Source organism: Taeniopygia guttata, chromosome 3 (genome assembly GCF_048771995.1).
Source record: "Taeniopygia guttata chromosome 3, bTaeGut7.mat, whole genome shotgun sequence".
Lineage (NCBI taxonomy): Eukaryota > Metazoa > Chordata > Aves > Passeriformes > Estrildidae > Taeniopygia > Taeniopygia guttata.
In genome coordinates this window covers 79,693,081-79,710,777 of record NC_133027.1, presented here as the reverse complement: position 1 = coordinate 79,710,777, position 17,697 = coordinate 79,693,081, and the positions used below count along the sequence as shown (strand labels likewise).

Genomic DNA, 17,697 nt, shown 5'->3' with positions numbered 1-17,697 from the left:
GCCCGGGCGGAGAGGAGGAGGAGGAAGACCAAGACCAAGACCAAGACCGAGGAGGAGGAGCGAGAGGAGCGGGAGCCGCAGCAGGAGCCGCTGCTATGGCGCTGCCGCTGGCGCGCCATGCGCTGCTGGCGGGCCGCCCGCGGCTCCCCCGCCGCGCCGCTCCTCGCGGTGAGCGCTGCCGCTCCCCTCTCCCCTCCCCGCTCGGCGGGGCCGTCCCGCTGAGCGCCCTCTCCCCTCCTTTCTCTCACAGCTCCGACAGCGGCGGCGCGGCCCCGCTCGGGCGCGGGAGGCGAGGCGGAGGCAGCCGGCGGGGACGGGACGATGCTGCGGCACCTGACGCGCAAGCTGCGGGCCAGCGGGCCGGTCACGGTGGCCGAGTACATGCGGGAGGCGCTCACCAACCCCGGCCAGGTGCGTTGGGGCCGGGCCGGGCCGCGGGGGTTGCGCTGCGGGCCCCGCTCACCGCGGCCCCTGTGCCGCTTCCCCCTCGCAGGGTTACTACTCACGCCGCGGCGGCGTCGGCGAGAGCGGGGACTTCATCACCTCGCCTGAAATAAGCCAGGTGTTCGGAGAGGTAACGCAGTTCTTCGCGTTAAGTTACTTCAACCACGCGGGCCTGGCTGGAATCCTGGTGGAGAGCAAACCATCCATGAGCCAGCAGTGTGTCCTTGTGGCCAAGAAGGCCAATGGAATCCTGGGTGCATTAGGAAAGGCACTGCGAGCAGCTCAAGGGAGGTGATCCTGCCCCTCTGCCCTGCCTGGTGAGGCACATCTGGAGTGCCGAGTCCAGACCTGGGCTCCTCAGGACAAGAGAGACATGGAGCCCCTGGAGTGGCTCCAGTGGAGGGAAACAAAGATGATTGAGGCCCTGGAGCATCTCTCTGATGAGGAAAGGCTGAGGGAGCTGGGCCTGTTCAGCCTCGAGCAGAGGCACTGAGAGGGGAACTCATCGATGTCTGTGAGTATCTGAAGGGAGGTGCCAGGAGGATGGAGCCGGGCTCTGCTCCGTGGTGTCCATTCTGTCAATGGGCAGAAACTGATGCACAGGAATTTCCACCTGAACATTAGGAAGATCTTTACTGTGCACTGGCACTCAGATTGCCCAGAGAGGTTGTGGAGTTTCCCTCACTGGAGACATTCAGGAACCCTCTGCACAAAATCCTGTGCTGTGTGCTCTAGGATGACCCTACTTGAACAGGGAGGGTAGTCCAGATAGCCCAATGTGGTCCTTTCCAATTTCCATCCCAGCTGACTTCCAAGACAGTTTTCCAAGCCACCTTATCAACGTCAAAATACTGGAGTAGCTATGACACGGTTCAAGCTATTTTCCAAGAGAAAAATTGGTTTTGAGGGAGGAAAGGTTTTTCTGAAAGTCCTTTGTATGAAACACCATCTGTGCCTAGTAACAACAGAACTTGCTTATAAATAAAAAGAGTTTGGTGATTTTTCATTGTGAAAACTTCCCCTCAAAAATAATCTCCAGAGTTTAGTCTGGGTTATTCTGGTTTGTGTATCATTTCCAGAAGTGAAGATTGGCTAAATCCCATTCTCTGTGATGCTTTGGTAAATGCATTGTCAGGAAAAACACTGTCCCAAAGGCACCTGGGACAGTGACCTGCATTTGAGCCTTAGGTGAAAGTTCTTGCTCCAGCCAGAACAAACTCTCCACATTTACTGATGGAGAGTTGCTTCTGCTGGGCTGACAACAATCAGTTACCAATTTTAATACTTAAAGACAATAACGTGATGTTATGTATCATAATTCTTCTTCAAAATATCAGGACAGAATGTTGCCATGTTATCTCAGTTACTTTCAGACAAAACCAGGTATGATTTTCTGCAAGTGCTGAATTTATTACTCTAACCCTGTGTGTTGTTTCTCACTGACAGTTAATAGGAATATGGTACATTAGTGAATGGATGGCCATGGGCAAACCAACCACCTTCCAGCTGGTGGAGCTGGGCCCAGGGAGGGGCACCCTCACCGAGGATATATTGCGGGTAGGTGAAAACTATTCGTGTTATTTGCTTCTGGCTGTATTCCATAGCTGCAGTGAAATCTGAAGGGAAGATGTTTCGCTGTCAGGGTTTACCCTTCCCTCATAGCCAGATCACTTCAGTTAGTTTGGCAGCTCAGACTCTGATTAGAATGGATGAGTTTCTGGGACCAGGGCTCTCAGGTGGAAGCAGACCGGGGCCAGCATGTGCACACTCCACGGACACGGCTGTGACCTTCCAAACGTCACTGGAGAGAAGGGGAGGGCAGGAATACTCCATTGTGAATTATTTCTGTGCAGGGAAACATTATCCAAACTGAAAACCATCTAGGAAGGTGTCGCTATGTGTAATTGAGATGGAGACCTTAGTGCAAGGAACAGAACAGGGGAGTGCAATAACACAGAATGAAATTGTGTTAATTCCTTTGGGCATTTCAGGGCCTTATTTCTTTTGAGTTAATGCTTTGTGTTCAGTCATGCCCACATGGCTGTCTTTATTAAAATGCTGGTGATTCATAAACAGATTGCTAATGGGACTTAGCACCACATTATAACTTTTGTTCTATTTACATATGTTAATAAAAATAGTGAAATGTGGGATATGAAACATTTGTTTAAGGTGGCAGGGAAAATGGAGCCATTTTTCACCTAATGCTAGACCTTCTGCAGGTCTTGGAGGAGCTGCTACTACTCTTCCAAATTAGCATTTCATATTTTTCTCCTTACAGCCCTGTAATATGTAGCCAACTTCTTTGAAATGTAGCAGCTTTTATTAAGATTTATGAAGAAACTCATACTTCCTACTGAGGGAGCAAAATGCAGTCTTTCTCACTGAGTCTGTTTTGTTTATGAAAGCTAATTAAAATCTTGTATCTTGAATAGTTAATAGTGAACAGTAAATAGTGAGAAGAAAGGTTAATACTTAAACCATTAAGGGACACAGCACAAGACTGCACCTAATAGAATTCATCTGTCTTTATAGGTCTTCAAGCAGCTTGCCTCTGTTCTTAGTACATGTGATGTCTCTGTTCATCTGGTAGAAGTGAGCCCCAAACTCAGCGAGATCCAAGCAGTGATGTTGACAGGAGGGAAGGTGCAGCCAAGCCCTGAGGATGAGACTGCTTACATGAAAGGCATTAGCAAGACTGGAATTCCTATTTTTTGGTACAGAGACATTCAAGATGTGCCACCAGGTAAGGAGCTTGAATGCCTTGTTAAAGGGATGGTGCCCTTCCTTCACTGATAACTTTAGATAGCAGAGGGCATCTCTGCTAGCCTTCACACTGGACACAAAAGTGGTTTTATACATATTTGTTCTTACTTGTATGACTCTGAGGCAGGATCTTGGTTCATTTTTGTCACTGCTGCCTATTCTGTCAACCTTCATTTGGGGATAGCTACCCAATTTCCTATATTCTGACTTTTTCTTTCCATGGGGAAAAAAAAAAAAAAAACCAAAACTTTACTGGCTTTGCCTGAATCTCCTTGCACAAGATAGTGATCTAAAATTCATGGACTGGTAACTAGAACTAGCTGTAGAAATGGTATCTTTAATGTGTGCAAGCTGGAAGTAATTAAAATTTCTTCACAACCACATTAACTAGCTTAATTCATTAAAAATCATAAAAATATTTTAAACTGAGAGCTGCTCTAGAAGTGTTAATAATTTAATGCATTCTTTTTTTTATCTTCCCACAGGTTACAGCTTTTATCTAGCACATGAGTTCTTTGATGCCCTGCCAATACATAAGTTTCAGGTATAGAAAGATAATTACTTTAATTGTGACCATCTGCTTAAACACTTTTTCTCTTTGAGGAAGAACAGAATTGAGGTGCCAACTAGTCACATGCACTGTCTCTGGTGATGAAATAATTCTAACTGAATTGGACAAATAAGGCTTAATTCAGCTGAAAACTGTAAAACTAGTAATTATTTCTGAATGGAAAAACTTGAAGAAAGCTAAGGATTTCTTTCTGCTCAGATAACTCTCAAGGTTTTGGGTTTTTTTATTTCTTATGCTACATTAACACATTTTAATTTCCACATGATTTTCTGTAATACCACTAAGAAAAGACTGAAGGGCTTTCACTTGAATAATAATGAGAGCAGCCAAATAGAGGCTCGTTACAATTCAGAAGTAGCTAATTTATGAAAATCACCAGTAGAATGAAATCTTTTATTTTGGTAAGTTAAATGTTGCACTGTCAACAGAAGAGGCGGCATGTTTCTTCAGAGCATCATTAATTCCTTTCAAGTATAATTAAACCTGTATTTGTTGGCTCTGCAGATGATTCTTCACCACAAGCTTTTTCTAAGGCAGTTAATGGAATTAAATGAGTAATAGTTGTTAACAATGTATTGTTCCTAAAACCTTTATGAAAAGGCTTGACATATTAGTTCAGTCAAATGAACAAGATACTGTGGTACCTGTTGGAGTGTAACATGAGTACTTTGGGCTCGTTGAACAGCGAACAGAAAAAGGCTGGCGTGAGGTGTTGGTTGATATTGACCCAGAAGTTCCTGACCAGCTGCGGTTTGTCCTGTCACCATCCAGGACCCCTGCGACACAAAACTTTATTCAGGTGAGGTTATGCCTACCAGAGCTCATCCTTACACCTTTATTGACTCTTTCAAGTACATTTAGTGCTTCTCAGTTACTCTTGACAGCAAGAAGAGGGCTCTCAGTCTATAAATAAATAGAGCTTAAAATTTCCACAAGCGTTTAGCTTTGTGTGCTGTGAAACTGCAGCACAAAAGTTACCACATGTATCAAACTTTGCAAAATAGGAGCTTGCACACACAACATGTCTCAGAGAGCAAACCAAGGCACCAAATGATGGGCAGAGTTTTCCACCATCTCAAGAGTGGCCCTGCCCCAGGCAGGCTCTCAGCGTGCTGCAGGGTACTCAGGGCAGCTGCCTGCTCGGTGCCAGGCTGACCTTTAATGGAGAATGGCTCTGTTTTTTTCCGGAAGTGCACTGGATACTCAAAGCTACAAAATTAAGTAGTGCAGATTAAATGGAGCTATGAAGTCTCACACAGGAAGGCCTCTCGGAAGGGTGTGCACAGCTGAAGCACTATTTTCCTTAAGTACTACAGTAAGGAAATTTCACCTGATAGAGATATTCTTGGTAGAAAAATTTGCATTTGACTACAGGTTATTGAAGAGAGCACTGAAATCCAGCACTGAGAAAATACTAATTGAGAATGAGTGATAGCAAAAACTAGCTCAAGCCAGTGTAGGTAGCCTAGGATGCATATCCTGTACCTGTGTGTCCCAGGAAAGGAACAGCCCCAAGACACCAAGTGTGAGGGATACTTGCCTTGTGCTTGTCTGCTAATACAGGTGTTCTGGTCTTTGAACTCTGCACTAGCCAGAAGAAACAAGAGACCACGTGGAAGTGTGTCCTGAGGCTGGTGTCATTGTGCAGAGGCTGGCCTCTCGGATAGAGAAGGATGGTGGAGCTGCTCTGGTTGCAGATTACGGCCACGATGGAACCAAAACTGACACTTTCCGGGTAAGAGTCTGTTATCTTTGATTGTTAGGTTCTTGTAAGTTAAAGTTCATAGGTGGGCATAATAGCAAAAACTGCATAAAACTGAGTAATTCCTGTTTAATCAGTACCCAAAAGGGTTTCTGTCAGTTGGAAAGGGAAATGTGAGCCCTTCCTACGTTTACCTCAAACTTTCCACGTATAATTTGCTATTGTCACCACTCTAAGGCACAGCTTAATTTTTGCCAGCCCTGGTTATGATGGTTGGGCTACAGCTGAGTGTAATCTTCCAATTTCATTTGCAGGGTTTTCGGAATCACAAACTTCATGATGTGCTGAGTGCTCCAGGTACAGCAGACCTGACAGCAGATGTTGATTTCAGCTACCTTCGAAAGATGGCACAGGGAAAAACAGCTACATTAGGCCCTATAAAACAGAGGGAGTTTTTAAAGAACATGGGCATTGAGCTCCGACTGCAGGTACGAGTGTTCACATCTGCAGAACTCTCCCAGTCCACAGGCAATACACTTAAGCAGTACAAGAACCAAGTCCTTGGTTTTACAATGAAGTTGTTCAAAATAACATGTAGGTATGAGATCAGAAAGTTGCTTCTGCAAGATGTAAGTTACTCCATATCCCTGAAAGTAAATTGAATTATATTTAGGAGCATTTAATTTAAAACTTTCATCAGTGTGTGGGCTATGGACCACCACCAGTGATCTCACCATTTTACCAACCATCACAGCACCATTAAGTGGAAAGGATGCAAGAAGGGATTGCAGGTATGCAGGAATTTATAGGAATGCAGGAAGGGCTCTAACCTGCATTTTTTTTTTCCAGGTGCTCTTGCAGAATTCAAGTGACACAGCAACTCATGAGCAGTTACTTCACAGCTATGACATGCTGATGAATCCCGAGAAGATGGGAGACTGTTTTAATTTTTTTGCCCTGCTGCCTCACCACAGACTTATACATCCTGACAAGAAAGATAAGCAAGAATCAAAGTCTCCCCTACCACCTGTTGCTGGATTTAATGAACTGTTACTAAAGTAATTTCAAATACTATGGCAAAATGCGTGGTGGCTGTTTCTGAATAAGTCTGATGCAGCACACCAAACCTCTGGACTGACCTATTCAAACCAGTATGAGTGGAAATAAAACACTGCACATACAGAAACCAGCACACACAGAGCAGACAATGAACAACGTTTTGGGAGTCTTTTGAGAGAACAGAGTGAAATATTTACTAATGGAATCCAAACTTGTCAGTAACAAACATGCACTATGGAGTCTTTAAATGTATTCAAGCTTTGGTACTTGAATAAAATCAAGATGCCTTGACATCTCTGAAGATATTTTTATAAAGAGAATAGTGACAGGATGCACGTAAAAGGAGTTCCTGCTGGCTGAATTTCCACAGCGGCACATATTTAATAAATCCACAAAAAAGAAAGTATAGGACTAAGAACATTTGATAGGAGAGATAATTCACGTAAATAAAAATAACTAATCTGATAGGGAAATAAATTTTATTTTCAAGCTTACCAGAGGATATTTACAAACAATGGGGTGTATAAAAATATAAAAGTACTTGACAGTGTCATTTTGAGGCTATAAATTTTACATGAGCTTTTTTATAGCATCACCATAGCACTATTGCTTGAACAAACGCAACTTAATTCATCTAGGGTAAGGGTATTAAACACTGTAACCTACTGCTGTCAAAGTCTGCAGTAAAAGTAGAAAAAAGGGAATAAAACTCAGCTGTTTTTACTACTCTAGGAATTTTACATGTAATATAAGCCTGATTTTTTGGTTTCTTGACTACTAGCTGCTTGTGGCTTCTCTTGTCTGGCTCCATAAGTCTGCATATGATCAGGCAATCTCTTTGAAAGGTCAACAGCATTATTTTTATTTTAATACAACTTGAAGAATAAATAGCTCATATAATATTTTGAAGCAGTGCAGACTTCATGGGGAGAGACAAAAGCCAGGCCTTCTACTTCATTACTGTTCCCTCCTTCCTCTATTCCTGTTGTGCTTTTTCAAGTGTGTGAGCTGCTTTATTTCCTCCCTTACAACAACATAAAAACAACAAACCCACAGGTAAACCTAGAGTAACAGCTCAAGTAAGAAATCTGAAGTTTAAAACCAAACTATCTATATAGTACAGTTAGGATGGAATGTAGCAATGGCTGCATTGAAATTTGGTCACTTGAGCATTGGAAGTTGAAAAACAGCACAGCTTTGCTTGCCAACAAGAATGGGCAAATACCAAACTACCAATGTCAGAGGCGATTGCTCTGGTTGCAGAGATGGGAAGCAGTGCCTCTTTGAAAAACCAGTCCTGAAACCCTCTCTAAACAGGGTTAAGAATCCAGAGCTCAGCCTCTGCCAGCACAGACACCTATGAAATGCAGTGGCAGATAGATAAAGGACAATGGGAAAAGAAAGAGTGAGCTGAAGACCCAGACCTACCTGTGGGCACATCCTTCTGCAGCTGCTACTGCAAGCAGCTGCCAGCTCTGAACTAACCATGGAACATTTTAGGTATATCTAACAACTTATAAATCTGCTCACCTGCTTCCTTACCTGAATAAAAACAGTATAAAAAATACTTATCTAAACACAAACAAAAAAAGAAAAATCTTTGTAGGAGAGTGGAGATACCCCAAAGCCTCTCACTGCCTTTGCAGTTCAAGCCTGTATCAGAATTTTATTAAAATTTCCAACTAAGCTCCAATTAAGCAGCTTGGCACATCAGGGATGCATGCAGCCATCCAGCACCCTCCAGGAGCACAACACCGCTACTCCACAAAAATTTGCATTTAGCATTATGGCCTCAAACTTCTTTGAAATACCATTAACTTGAACTGTCCAAGGGAATAATTTCCAAAGAACACTGCTGTTTACCCTCTACTGTGCCACAAGTAGCATTAGTGGTTGGGAATCCTTCAGTGGAGGCATGTGCACAGAAAAATCTGAGCAGTTGCTTTTGGACTCTTCATTCAGCTCAAACAGTTCTGAGCACAGTAAAGAGCATAGGAGGGCTGCAGGTTAAGGTGGCAAGGCGAAGTCCTTTCTCCTACAATCCAGCTGCCCTGGCAGAAGCAACAGCTGATGTATCCACTGTTACTTCTAGGTTTTGAGCAGTTAACATAACAAGCTAGCAGGCTACAAACTACTCCTGATGTAAGTCCAAGGAACCTTAAAAATTAGAAAAATATCAGAAAACTTTTTAAATCTTATTACTCAAAACGACATAAGAAAGCTGCATGTATTTTCCCTATTTTTCCACATCCTTCTGCTAAAAGCTGATCTTCCAGAGTGAAAAGATATGCTATATCAAGTCTTGTGTGCTCTCTGTGTGTAGTTTTAAGGCAAAATGCCTTTGGTGTGTATCAATGATGTGCCAGCCTTGCACAGCAGCGCACTGTTGTGGCTTACTGCTTTTTTTAACAGACAAAATAAAAGCCTAGCACAGCTTTGATTATCATCTCCTTAGACTGTCAGCCAGCATTTCAAGAGGAATGTAAGAAGTCATGGGGTTTTCCTTTTTTTAGTTTGTTTTGGTTGCTATCTGTAAAAAGTTCAATTAGGGCAAACACACACATATTTAACTGTCTAAACAGCAGCAAATTATTCCATCATCTATGAAGCTGTATGCAATTAAACCACCATGTTTTGCCTTCGCCAAGGTATTCTGTACTGATTTCTTTATAGAGTCTCTTCACCATCCACAGTTTGAGAAACAGAAGATCTAAGTAGCAGAAAACAGTCCCCTATGGCCTAGTAAATAGGGATTAGAAAACTATTACAAAACTCTTACTGCTAGGCTATGAAAAAACAAAAACCCTTGAAAAACACAAACCATTCAGTCTGTACACACTACACCTCAGTAATGACTTTGTAGCCATCCAGCTTGGTGAAATGTTACCCAACAGGGATTTGTATCCCACTGTCCAGTAACTACTCAGAGTTAAAGTCAGGGATGGAGAAAAGTTTGCAGACCAGTCTATTCTCATGGTAATGCAGGATCCTCTGGGCCTTACACACCAAACTATGTGTACAGCCTTTGGAAAGAGCAATAGCTGTTTCAAAACTTCAGTTTCTGCCTGGAGTATCCTTCTTTGCTGCAATTTAGCATAATGAACAAATCAAGGGTCTTCTTCCATGTCATCTGGATTGGGAGCCATAATGAAGTGCTGGGGGTACTCGAGGTTGTGCTCATAAGCGTGTTCTTTCCAGCGTGCATCATCGCTCTCATGGGTAATATAACGCTCTCCAATGCGTGTTTCAAATTCTCTGAGGTCAAGCCAAGTCTGATAATCCTAAGGAGTAAAAGAGATTTAAGGAAGCAGTTTTAAGAAACAGCACCAATACATTCCCACAGATAAATTCTGCAGTTTGTGTCCATTTTTAGTGTAAATAGCCAGAAGATATAACCAACAAGATCTGTTAAAAAAAAAAAAGCCCCAACACTGTTCACAAAGAATAGTTCAAAATTAAATAGGCTAGTATCTAAGATTGTCAAAGCAGCAGATAAAACATTCCATTCCAAAAGATCTTTTCTAAATGGACTACAAGTTACAGCACACACCAGGCTATGTGTCCACTTCAGCACTGAACAAACGATGTTTGTCTCCATGCTGATTTCACATGGCTCCATACATTCATCTCTGCCCACAGTCAAGGGGGAAGCCAGAAGAGTAAACCCATTTGTTGCCAGACAGAAAGGAAAGGGCAAAAGAGACAGTATGACAAATTTCCCTTGAGGAAAGGAGCTATTCACAGATGGTCAGAACCCTGGAGTGCATCAAATGTAAAGTTAAATCCAGAAATGCTCAAGTCTTCATGAATGCTTGTTAACAGAATGTGACACTTGCAGTTTTCATAAGCTCTGAAGAATTTCAGTCAAAAAAATTATTCACTCATTTTAAGCATAGTGAAAAAAGCAGATGGGTTTACCTGTAACCATGGGTGACTAAGGGATTTGTCAACACTGAAACGTTTCCTCATCTTCACTTGAAGCAAATTGTTTATTAAATCAATGGCTGGCAAAGAAGAACAAAAATAATATTGTTTAAATGCTAATCACCTCCATCATCATTCACATGCTGCAGTAGAAATGATATTTTTATGTGTGAGTGTATCCTACACTGAATTCCTTTAAATTTAACCAAACTCTTGAATTTTATATTTAGCTTTCCTTATGTTAAATGTGGCTACAAAAAAAGTATGGGGTATGCTCCCCCTACTTTTGATGGAAACACTAAAAGCTTTACTGTGGTTTTTGTTAATCTTTTTCACTACTGATTTTAGTAATTTTCAGATATGTCTAAAAACCTTGAGCATAATCCTGTGTTCCACAATGATATAGGTACTTCCACTACTGTATATATCCTTCCACATCTACCTGTGTCTTAATCATGTATTAACCAAACATGGTAACAACATATAACCAAAGTTGGCACTGGAGAGCTCTAGAGACCAGCCCTGTAAACTTCTAGGTTGTTCAGACCTCACACTTCAGTCCATACTTCCTAATGTACAAATTAAAATTCCAGATTCAACTTTGAACAGTTTCTGTGATTATAGTTCAGATAAAACATACCATCATTCAGCAAATACCCACACATGAATTAACTTTCCTTTGGGACTTTTGGGAAGTATCAGATCACTCATTCCACTCATCATGCATGAAATTCATTTTTCTTGCTAAATCTTCTGACTCCTCTGCCCTGAAAATTTTCTAAAGCATTATATTTTATAATTTATCTTTCACAAATATATTTACCTCATATTTACCTATTTGGGCATAGTCTACTAAACTCAAACTAACAATAATTTCCTCACTCCTTCCTAAATGAATCTTGACATTTAAGCATTTGAATGCGTTACCTACGTACACAAACATTCCAATAAAGAAAGTTAATTTTTTTACCTTCACTAGAAATCTCCTTCCAAGGATTTGGTGGGTACATAAATGCTGCATTTTGAATCTGATCATTGATATCCTCATCTTCATTAAATGGGAATGTGCCACTGAGACTCACATAGACAATAACTCCTACTGACCACATGTCTAGGGAGCGGTTGTAGCCTTTGCTCCTGAGCACTTCAGGGGCGAGGTACGCAGGAGTGCCCACCACAGAGCGCCGGAAAGACTTCTCCCCAATGATGCGTGCAAAGCCAAAATCACACAGCTTCACCTGCAAAAGCAGCACATTTTAAATGGAGCAATCTCTGCTTGACTTCACACCCTTTCTGCCATCACTTAAACATTGTATACAAAGAGAACAAAACCCCATGTAAACCAGCCCATTAAGGTTACTGGGTTTGCAGCACACAGATCAGCCACACTTCAGATCAAGACCTGAACTGGCCCTGCAGAGACTTGGGTATGAGCCAGTTTGTGTATTACATGGCCACAAGTGTGCAAAATAAGGAAAAAAGTATCTTGATTCCAAACCCAGCTCATTTTCAGAGGTGACTCCTCACTCTCAAAAGGCACAGAACCAAAGTTAAAAATACACACAAATCCCAGCCAAATCTCATTCCTCTTAATCAAATTCCTGAAGCTGGAGTCTTCGGCTACATGGAAATCAAACAGTGAGTTCTAGCTTGAACCCAGAGCCAGCCAGCTCTTGACATAACATCCCAGTAAAATGCATTAATAGCTGGTACATGCACCGATGCTCAAATCTTCATGATCCTTCAACAGTTCCTTAACTTGAACACAGCAGGCACTTGTGAAGATAAAAGGATCCAGATCAAGTTCAACATGTAACCCCAAGTCAATAAGCCCTCCTCAGAGTATAAGAAAGACCAATGCACTAATGGCACTTAGTGAGACAAGTGAAAAAAAAAAGAGACAACTACAGTAACATGCAGTTCAAGTAATTCTAGAAGTCAGCTGAAAATCCCACAAGAGGTTGCTGTTTAAGCAGCAGTGTCGATATTGCTTTTAAAAAAACCCAATGAATAGTAATGAAAAGTATTGTTTAATCTTCACTCACTTGAGGGAATGGTTCTGCTGATGCTAGTAGTACATTTTCTGGTTTTAAATCACAGTGCACAATATTCTTGAAGTGTAAATTCCTCAAAGCAACAAGTATCTACAAAATGAAAGAACCCTTTCAGAACATATTCAAGCAGATGAGAAGTGTCAAAAGACACACAGACTAACCAATACAGCAATTTCTATCAACATAGTCCTCAAGAACTAACCCATATATACTGTACAAGTACTGTTTTTTCCAGTCTACCAAGACTTGAAAACAAGCGGGTTTATTTTCCCCAACCTTCTTCCCCCCACCTCCTCCTCTGTTTTTTTGAATGCTTACTGTTTTGACACTCATCTTTAGATGTCCATAATGTTGTCTTGGGAAAGAAGCGCCAAAAAATTAACACAATTAACATTCAAAGCTCTTTTCTTGTTTATTCAACTTTCATTAGATGTGTAGCTCTCTATGCTGTCTCTTTTAAATAAAAGTACAGAAAACTCCTTCTCCAAATTCTCATCTTATAATTACAAAACCCAAATCTAGCCTTTCCTCTCAAATCAGAGGAACTGACTGCTCACCTGAGTGACCATGAACTTAGTTATTCGTTCTGGAAGTCGACCTTTCTCACTGGAAAGAATCATCTCTAGCATATCCCCATGCAACTTTTCCATCACAACAAAGACTCGTTCTGGTGTTTCAAACATACATTCCAGGTTCACAATCCCAGGGTGGTGCAAATTCTAAAACAAAGTAGCACAGGAACATCAATAAATAAATCAGCATGAAATATGCTGAATTACACAAAAATGCTGACCACAAATAAAAAAAAAAAAAAAACCACCAGTTAAATAGGTACAGGTGAAAAAAACTATGTGAGGAAAGAATCTCGCTTGAAACAAATGTCAATCCATGAAACATGCCAACTACTAAGGATAACTTACTTAATACAATTTAGCTGCAGTGATTAATTTTACAGTTGACACATGTTCTGTATCAAGATACTGAGTGTAAGAATAATACTTAAAGACTGAGGAGCCAGTAGTGGAAAACAGCATAAAATAATACTGAGGGAGTTAATATGGAGTCAAAGTACATGGCTTCAGTGGGATCCCCTACAGCAGGGTAGATATCATCCCCAAGTTATCAATTCTACCAAGTACTCAGGAGTTCCTGCTTTTATAAGATTCCATCTTCTAAAAGTACTCGGAAATCACAGATATAAATTTAAAAATCAATTCAGAACACTTAGACACAATATAAAATCTCATTAATAGTCTATTTAGGACAAAACTCCAACATGATTCCAAAACACTTTTATACCTGGAGAATGGCTACTTCATTACGAAGCTGACTTTCCTGTTTAGTTGGAAACCTCATCTTGTCAATGACTTTAATAGCCACATCTCTTCCAGTCTTCCTATGTTTTCCTAAACAGAAAGTCAGTGTCAGCCATCAAGAGGTAGAAGCAATTCATAGCTATCAAACATTACAGCAGAAATTCCTTTTTGGGGAAACAAGTATATGCTGTCAGGTGTACAATATTACCATATTTATATTTAGAATTGCAAATGGTATATGAGTAAAAGAAGAGATCAACCTCCACAGGAATTCTGCAGTTTAACTTAAACCAGTTACCACTCTGCTGTCAGGTACACACCCACTGACATGAGATGTACTGGGTGAAGTTTTTGTTTGTGCAAGGGACTTGCACATGAGCAAGTAAGACCTACTCCACAGATTATTGCCTCTCCTGTAAAAACAACAACAATTTGAGGCCCAAGTGAAGACGGACCTAACCCACTCTTGTGGTTTCATACTTTCATGGGCTCCATGTGCACAGGAAATTACACACCTAATATTCCATGTGAACATGACAGCAATTAGGTGCCCCAAAGAACAGCAACACATTTAACACCTGGGGCAGTCTGCTGTCATCAAAAAGCTCTAAAAGGTTGTGGTAAGAAAAGGTGGTAAGAAAAACACCATGCTAACAGCACCACATAGTCCTTGCTGCAACCTGCATCAGCTACATGAGAAGCACAGCAGGGAGGCTGTGTCCAGGGCTAAGTGAGAAGCTGTTTACGCTTCCCCAGCTTCTTCACAGCTGCTGAACTGGTTTCTTTCAGTCACATCAGAGAGGTTAATGGCATCACACACTGCAAGGCCTTGGAAATCTGAGACATTAAATACTAAACTACAACAGAACAACAAGTCTGCACCAAAGAAAAGTGCCATTATCCACTCAGTGAAGGGTTTGGAGGCCATTTTAGAAGAAGGGACAACACACACAGCTACAGTGCAAGTGGCACAGAAGGTTCTACCAGCACTGTGGTGGGGAGCCCAGCTACACCTCAGCAGCCACCAGCCAGCCTCCCCTGCTGCTCCTTGGTCAGCACTCATGGCCAGGGCTTAGGCAGGGCAGAGGAACAGTTCCACAGCCTGCTCTGCCAAGCAACTATTGCACCTGCCTTTAACATCATGAAGAAAGAGTTTAGCTTCAACAGATAAAAGAAATTGTATTGAAATGTAGCACAAATACAATCAATTACAAAGCAAATGCTAGATTGCTGAAGAATGTAAAGTACACCATAATCTAACAAAACACCTAACTACATAGGCTAGACTACAGCTAAAACTTGCCCCTGAAGAGTAACAGAAAAGCAGCTTGAAAATTCCTTTTGTTAAACAGAACACAACCAGCCAGTTTTCAGTGTAAGTTTTACATCAGCAAGAAAATGTCAAGAGTAGTTTTTTTCTGTCTCCCTTTTTCAGATCTTTCAAACTAATCAAAGTTTGAAAGGAAAAGCAGAGGGAAACTGTTCTATCTGATGCAGGAATTGGATATCTATACCCTAAAACTTTTGATTTGCAATTTTGAAAGCGTTTGTCAAGAATAGGGGCCACAAAAAAATACAAAAAAAAAAAAAAAACAAAAAAAAAACCCAATTCAAACCCCACAACAATGAAAACAGTTTTTCCATTAATTGTTACCATTATTTCAGTATGACTACTCAGATGTGGATAAGCCAGTATCAGAATTTACTAGATCTAGCATCCCCAAATACCAGCAACAATTAAGCAGTGTGTAGAGCCAGCAAAATTATAGTCTTTTATATTGTCTTTTCATAGTCTTTCAGCTTGTGATTTTATATTAAGAAGTAAGCTCATCCTATATATTTAAGCCCTTATTCATTAAAAAAAAAAACTTAATGAAAGCTTTTGAGAAGTGTTTATTACACTTGCAAGTATTTGTAAACATGGAATCATGCAAAACACCAAGCCGAGATTTATCTACAAGGCAATTTAGGAAAAATAAAATCCAATCACTAAAACAAGCGTCTGCATTTGTTAATTTCTATTCATAAGAGAGGGAGGACATTTTGATTTACACTATGCTTTAAGAAATACAGAGGGGGAAAAAAACCTAACCTCTTTCAAGAGTGATGTAAAACCAGATCAAACTGTATTTCCAGCAAGCGGTTTAGAAGTAATAAAGTATCTAACTACACAATTGGCACACAGAAAAATCAAAGCCACAATACTTCCTGATTAGAAAGAAAACATGACAGAAGAAGAAAGATTACCACTTGTAAATCATTACTTAAGACTTTTTCTTTCTTTCCAGATTTATGGTCTGTGGTTTTCTCAACACTTGAGATATAACACAAGATTAAAAAAAGAGAGAGAGATTGAAACAGAATTCATATGCACTTCGAGTATTTCTTCTTTTTTTTGTGATTACATACTAAAAGCAAGTTATATGCTGCAACAGAAGGTTTTAAAAACTAGGTGATAATACTAGACTTGAAACCTAGGACTAACACTCTTGCCAAAGAATACCACTTTTTACTTTACCCTGCTGACAGAAATTTGTTCGCATCAAGTATGTTAATAATATATTTGCATCCATACTGTCAAACCATAAACAATGTGTTTTTCTAATTGCTTTTGGCCACATCTCTCAGGGGTCATTCAAAACAGGTATAACTGACAGCAAATATATGACTTATAATACTGTAAAACAGTGTTAGAATCTGCAATTTAAAAAAATCAATAAATATGGTCAAATTGGACTGCTTTGTATTTAACTGTGGCCAAAATGCAATGCATATTCTAAACTGATTAGAATGCCAATGCAAAACTGTAAATGCAGGAATTTAATTGTAAGAAATACTGTACATAAAACTGCAGAGAAACGCAATAAAGTAATCCAAACACAACTTTTAACAAGATTAACTTCATCTAGACATTCTAGATGCAGCTAAGTAAGTATGAAAAGGATAATTTTATCAAGCAGACATTCTACCTTAATAAATGCATAATGGAACATAATGCAATTTACCTCCATATACAATACCAAACTGACCAGAACCCAGCACTTCATCAGCAAATATTTGGTACACAGAGCTGATATCCTAATGCATGAAAAAAGAAATCACAAATATCAGGAGTCATTAAAATGTTCAGAACCACTTTAATTATTACTGGCTAGGAGGTAATTATATTTGGCATTAATCAAAATCTGTAAAAGGTACCATCATTACACTGAGGAGTGTAACTCCTCCAATCTTCTCCTGAAGAGGATCCACTAAGCTGCACCAAAAGCAAGGTTCATAAAAACTAACATTCATAAAAACTAACAGCCGTGGCAGGTAAGTAGGTTACTTCCTTCATATAACATGGACTTCTTTACCTACAGTGCTCTGGTGTTGCTTTCTCATCCAGACACTGCTCCTACCAATTACTTCATAATGCTCAGATAAATAAATATCACTGTAATACAATGTCGACATGACTCACCACATTCTCCTGGACCTGGCAATTTGAAACAGAGATGCTTAGAGACAATTCTTCTGCAACAAAGAAGACAAAGCCAAGTAAGTAAATAAAAAGGGCAGACTTTTTCTAAAAAGAGTGGAAAAATTAAAATAAACAAAAGCCCTTTACTGACTTCTAACCCAGTATCAGTGAAATGATTTTTCAGTTGTTTTGCAGAAACTTCAAACTCTGGAACTCATTAGATAAATAACCCTGGAAGTTTTGCTGGGATAATTTGTCTCTTTTTGTCCTATTCCTGATTACAAAAATAGTAGAACAATACAAGTGTGTACACAATAGACAGCTGGAGAACCAAAAGCAATAGCAATTGTTACCACAGTTCATTAAATGAATAACAATTTCTGGCAGCAAAAAAAAAA

The 17,697-nt window shown here is 40.4% G+C and overlaps 2 protein-coding genes across 5 annotated transcripts in view; one reads left to right on the top strand and one right to left on the bottom strand.

Moving 5' to 3' along the window:
* Positions 1 to 32: 32 nt before the first annotated feature.
* Positions 33 to 6,833, top strand: NDUFAF7 (NADH:ubiquinone oxidoreductase complex assembly factor 7). Its single transcript, XM_002192658.6, has 10 exons — positions 33 to 168; positions 251 to 411; positions 494 to 574; positions 1,891 to 2,001; positions 2,980 to 3,190; positions 3,696 to 3,754; positions 4,467 to 4,580; positions 5,373 to 5,516; positions 5,798 to 5,971; positions 6,333 to 6,833. The coding sequence occupies exons 1-10, from the start codon at positions 96 to 98 to the stop codon at positions 6,543 to 6,545; spliced, it is 1,341 nt and encodes a 446-aa protein (XP_002192694.1). The 5' UTR covers positions 33 to 95; the 3' UTR covers positions 6,546 to 6,833.
* Positions 6,834 to 7,004: 171 nt separating this feature from the next.
* PRKD3 (protein kinase D3) overlaps positions 7,005 to 17,697 on the bottom strand; it is a 42,739-nt gene continuing 32,046 nt past the window's right edge. For all 4 annotated transcript variants that reach the window (XM_072927183.1, XM_072927184.1, XM_030268435.4 and 1 more), the window contains 8 exons: positions 17,300 to 17,352; positions 16,842 to 16,914; positions 13,820 to 13,926; positions 13,078 to 13,239; positions 12,512 to 12,610; positions 11,437 to 11,704; positions 10,461 to 10,546; positions 7,005 to 9,823 (listed from right to left, as the gene is read on the bottom strand). In XM_072927183.1, coding sequence (XP_072783284.1) covers positions 9,650 to 9,823; positions 10,461 to 10,546; positions 11,437 to 11,704; positions 12,512 to 12,610; positions 13,078 to 13,239; positions 13,820 to 13,926; positions 16,842 to 16,914; positions 17,300 to 17,352 — 1,022 coding nt within the window. In that variant the 3' untranslated portion in view covers positions 7,005 to 9,649. The remainder of the gene's footprint in view (positions 9,824 to 10,460; positions 10,547 to 11,436; positions 11,705 to 12,511; positions 12,611 to 13,077; positions 13,240 to 13,819; positions 13,927 to 16,841; positions 16,915 to 17,299; positions 17,353 to 17,697) is intronic.